Source organism: Sander lucioperca, chromosome 13 (genome assembly GCF_008315115.2).
Source record: "Sander lucioperca isolate FBNREF2018 chromosome 13, SLUC_FBN_1.2, whole genome shotgun sequence".
Classification (NCBI taxonomy): Eukaryota; Metazoa; Chordata; class Actinopteri; order Perciformes; family Percidae; genus Sander; species Sander lucioperca.
Window position 1 is genome coordinate 36,856,054 of NC_050185.1, and position 5,000 is coordinate 36,861,053.

A 5,000-nucleotide genomic window follows, 5' to 3' on the forward strand; every position below is an offset into this window, starting at 1 on the left:
TACTATGGAGACGATGAGAGTGAGGAGCAGGATCCAGGTGAGAGGACGACCCAGCACTGAAACATCAGAAAACACTACAGAGACACAGAGAGACACAGACACAGAGACACAGAGACACAGAGACACAGAGATAGAGAGACAGAGACACAGAGAGACACAGACACAGAGACACGGAGACACAGAGACAGAGAGACAGAGACACAGAGAGAGACAGAGACACAGAGAGACACAGACACAGAGAGACAGAGACACAGAGAGAGACACAGAGACACAGAGAGACACAGAGACACAGAGACACAGAGACACAGAGACAGAGACACAGAGAGACACAGACACAGAGAGAGACAGAGACACAGAGAGACAGAGAGACAGAGAGACACACAAAGAATTACAGATTAATTGATAATGAAATACATCAATAGTTGCCCCTTTCAGAATAAAACTTTGAGAGGTTTAGAATAAAAATATAGAAATGTTCTTAATGAAGCCCAAAGTATGGTTTTATTCTTTGTTTCTGTTCGTGGTGGAGGAAGTATAAGAATTTATTTTAAATTCGCTGAGTAAACATTTGAGGCTTCTTTCCTCTCCTGCACTGTAACTGCTTGCTTTTAAATGTATCGTATGTACTTCATATCTTTGTGCAAATAAAGTAAACTAAAGACTCTGTGACAGTGTTGTGTGTCTCACGGGTGTTATTCTGTGTTTCTGTTTGTTGTAGAGAAGTGGAACAGTGTTGGGTTGGGTTGGGTTGTGTTGGGTTGGTTGGGTTGGGTTGTGTTGGGTTGTGTTGTGTTGTGTTGGGTTGGTTGGGTTGGGTTGGGTTGTGTTGGGTTGGTTGGGTTGGGTTGTGTTGGGTTGTGTTGTGTTGTGTTGGGTTGGTTGGGTTGGGTTGTGTTGGTTGGGTTGTGTTGGGTTGGTTGGGTTGTGTTGGGTTGTGTTGGGTTGTGTTGGTTGGGTTGGTTGGGTTGGGTTGTGTTGGGTTGTGTTGGGTAGTGTTGGGTTGTGTTGGGTTGTGTTGTGTTGGTTGGGTTGTGTTGGTTGTGTTGGGTTGGGTTGGGTTGTGTTGGGTTGGGTTGGGTTGTGTTGGGTTGGGTTGGGTTGGGTTGTGTTGGGTTGGGTTGTGTTGGGTTGGGTTGTGTTGTGTTGGGTTGTGTTGTGTTGGGTTGTATTGGGTTGTGTTGGGTTGTGTTGGGTTGGTTGGGTTGGGTTGTGTTGGTTGGGTTGGGTTGTGTTGGGTTGTGTTGGGTTGGGTTGTGTTGGTTGGGTTGTGTTGGTTGTGTTGGGTTGTGTTGGGTTGGGTTGGGTTGCGTTGGGTTGGGTTGTGTTGTGTTGGGTTGTGTTGGGTTGGGTTGTGTTGTGTTGGGTTGCGTTGGGTTGGGTTGTGTTGGGTTGTGTTGTGTTGGGTTGGTTGGGTTGGGTTGGGTTGGGTTGGGTTGTGTTGGGTTGGGTTGGGTTGTGTTGGGTTGGATGGGTTGGGTTGTGTTGGGTTGGGTTGTGTTGTGTTGGGTTGTGTTGGGTTGGTTGGGTTGTGTTGGTTGGGTTCGGTTGTGTTGGGTTGTGTTGGGTTGTGTTGGGTTGTGTTGTGTTGGTTGGATTGTGTTGGTTGTGTTGTGTTGGTTGTGTTGGGTTGGGTTGGGTTGTGTTGGGTTGGGTTGCGTTGGGTTGGGTTGTGTTGGGTTGGGTTGTGTTGGGTTGCGTTGGGTTGGGTTGGGTTGGGTTGTGTTGGGTTGGTTGGGTTGGGTTGGGTTGTGTTGGGTTGGTTGGGTTGGGTTGTGTTGGTTGGGTTGTGTTGGGTTGGTTGGGTTGGGTTGTGTTGGGTTGGTTGGGTTGGGTTGTGTTGGGTTGTGTTGGGTTGTGTTGGGTTGGGTTGTGTTGGTTGGGTTGTGTTGGTTGTGTTGTGTTGGGTTGGTTGGGTTGGGTTGTGTTGGTTGGGTTGTGTTGGGTTGGTTGGGTTGGGTTGTGTTGGGTTGTGTTGGGTTGTGTTGGGTTGTGTTGTGTTGGTTGGGTTGTGTTGGTTGTGTTGTGTTGGTTGTGTTGGGTTTGGTTGCGTTGGGTTGGGTTGTGTTGGGTTGGGTTGTGTTGGGTTGCGTTGGGTTGTGTTGGGTTGGTTGGGTTGGGTTGGGTTGTGTTGGGTTGGTTGGGTTGGGTTGTGTTGGTTGGGTTGTGTTGGGTTGGTTGGGTTGGGTTGTGTTGGGTTGGTTGGGTTGTGTTGGGTTGTGTTGGGTTGTGTTGGGTTGGGTTGTGTTGGTTGGGTTGTGTTGCTTGTGTTGTGTTGCTTGTGTTGGGTTGGGTTGGGTTGTGTTGGGTTGGGTTGTGTTGGGTTGGGTTGGTTGGGTTGGGTTGTGTTGGGTTGGGTTGTGTTGGGTTGGGTTGGGTCATCTGCTGTTTTGTGCTTCACGGAGACGTGGCTCTGTGGAATAATACCGGACTCTGCGCTGCAGCTGGCAGGCTTCCAGCTTTTCAGAGCGGACAGAGACATGGCTCTCTCCGGCAAAACTAAAGGTGGAGGAACCTGTTTCTACATCAACAGCGGTTGGTGCAACGACGTGACAGTGATCCAGCAGTATTGTTCTCCTGACCTGGAGTATTTCACCATAAACTGTAAGCCTTTTTATTCACCCCGTGAGTTCCATTCATTCATTCTGGTCGGTGTTTACATCTCACCGCAGGCCAACGTGCAGGACGCGCAGCGCATGCTTGCCGACCAGATACTGTGTGTGGAGCGGACCAACCCGGACTCCCTAGTTATTGTCCTTGGTGACTTTAATAAAGGGAACCTCACTCATGAACTCCCTAAATATAGACAACATATTAAATGCCCGACCAGAGAGGAGAACATTCTGGATCACTGTTACACCACAGTCAGGGATGCTTATCACGCCGTCCCCCGTGCTGCACTGGGGCACTCTGACCACGTCATGGTCCACCTGATCCCCGCCTACAGGCAGAAACTAAAGCTCTGCAAACCTGTAGCGAGGACATCAAGGAAGTGGACCAGTGTAGCTGTGGAGGATCTCCAGTCGTGTTTGGATTGTACTGACTGGGATGTGTTCAGGACTGCTACCAACAGTCTGGATGAGTACACAGAGGCTGTGACGTCATACATCAGCTTCTGTGAGGACTGCTGTGTTCCATCAAGCACCAGGGTGAGTTACAACAATGACAAACCCTGGTTCACAGCCAAACTCAGAAGGTTAAGGCTGGCTAAGGAAGACTCGTTCAGGAGTGGGGACAAAGACAGATTTAAAGAGTCAAAGTACAAATTTAGCAAGGCAGTGAAGGAGGCTAAACATCGGTACTCTGAGAAGCTCCAACGCCAGTTCTCAGCTAATGACTCTGCGACTGTCTGGAAAGGACTTAGGCAGATCACCAACTTCAAGCCTAAAACCCCCCACTCCTTCAATGACCGACACCTAGCCAATGACCTGAACGAGTTCTACTGTCGATTTGAAAGACAAAAGGACAGTCCTGACACCATCCCCCACGACACCTCCCTACAGCTACAGCCACTGTGCATCACCTCCACCTCGTCCACCTCAGCAGGGTCCTGGGCCCCCCCACCAATGCCCTCCTTAAAGGTCCCCTCCACCTCCACCCCCCCTCCCACCTCAGTGACGACTCTCTCCATTCACGAGAGGGACGTCAACAGACTGTTCAGGAGACAGAATCCCAGGAAAGCTGCTGGACCGGATGCTGTCTCCCCATCCAGCTTGAAGCACTGCGCTGACCAGCTGTCTCCAGTGTTCACAGACATTTTTAACACCTCACTGGAGACATGTCACGTGCCAGCCTGCTTCAAGACCTCAACCATAATCCCTGTCCCCAAGAAGCCAAGGACCACAGGACTTAATGACTTCAGACCCGTCGCCCTGACCTCTGTGGTTATGAAGTCCTTTGAGCGCCGTGTGCTTTCACACCTCAAAGACCTCACCGACCCCCTCCTGGACCCCCTGCAGTTTGCGTACAGAGCCAATAGGTCTGTAGACGATGCAGTCAACCTGGCCCTCCACTACATCCTCCGGCACCTGGACTCCGCAGGAACCTACGCCAGGATCCTGTTTGTGGACTTCAGCTCTGCCTTCAATACCATCATCCCGGCTCTGCTTCAGCAGAAACTCTCCCAGCTTGGTGTGCCTGACTCCACCTGCAGGTGGATCACTGACTTCCTGTCTGACAGGAAGCAGCATGTGAAGCTGGGGAAACACGTCTCTGACTCACAGACCATCAGCACCGGATCCCCCCAGGGCTGCGTTCTTTCTCCTCTGCTCTTCTCCCTGTACACCAACAGCTGTACCTCCAGTCACCAGTCCGTCAAGCTCCTGAAGTTTGCGGACGACACCTCCCTCATCGGACTCATCTCTGATGGAGACGAGTCCGCCTACAGGTGGGAGGCTGACCACCTGGTGACCTGGTGCAAGCAAAACAACCTAGAGCTCAACGCTCTAAAGACAGTGGAGATGGTTGTGGACTTCAGGAAGAACCCAGCCTCACCTGCCCCCATCACCCTCTGTGGCTCCACAATTGACACTGTGGAGTCTTTCCGCTTCCTGGGAACTACCATCTCCCAAGACCTCAAGTGGGAGCTGAACATCAGCTCCCTCGTCAAGAAAGCACAACAGAGGATGTACTTCCTGCGGCAGCTGAAGAAATTCAACCTGCCAAAGACAATGATGGTGCACTTTTACACAGCCATCATTGAGTCCATCCTCACATCTTCCATCACCATCTGGTACGCTGCTGCCACTGCCAAGGACAAGGGCAGGCTGCAGCGTGTCATTCGGTCAGCTGAGAAGGTGATTGGCTGCAATCTGCCGCCGCTCCAGGACCTATACGCCACCAGGACTCTGAAGCGTGCTGGAAAGATTGTGGCTGACCCCTCCCACCCCGGACACAAGCTCTTTGAGCCACTCCCCTCTGGCAGGAGGATGAGGTCCATTAGGACCAAAACCTCACGCCACATAAACAGTTTTTTCCCCTCCGCCACTAGCCTTCTAAACAAG

The 5,000-nt window shown here is 51.3% G+C and overlaps 3 protein-coding genes across 5 annotated transcripts in view; 1 reads left to right on the forward strand and 2 right to left on the reverse strand.

The window, feature by feature from the left end:
* Positions 1–5,000, reverse strand: part of LOC116036424 (bromodomain-containing protein DDB_G0280777-like) — a 1,700,590-nt gene that overhangs the window by 1,591,671 nt on the left and 103,919 nt on the right. The window lies entirely within an intron of this gene.
* The window catches only part of LOC116067607 (complement C1q-like protein 4), a 211,283-nt gene that overhangs the window by 161,977 nt on the left and 44,306 nt on the right, over positions 1–5,000 (forward strand). The window lies entirely within an intron of this gene.
* Positions 1–5,000, reverse strand: part of nipal4 (NIPA like domain containing 4) — an 18,398-nt gene that overhangs the window by 1,812 nt on the left and 11,586 nt on the right. For both annotated transcript variants that reach the window (XM_031316319.2, XM_031316320.2), the window contains exon 8: positions 1–74. This exon is cut by the window's left edge and continues 6 nt beyond it. In XM_031316319.2, the coding sequence (XP_031172179.1) occupies positions 1–74 (74 nt within the window). The remainder of the gene's footprint in view (positions 75–5,000) is intronic.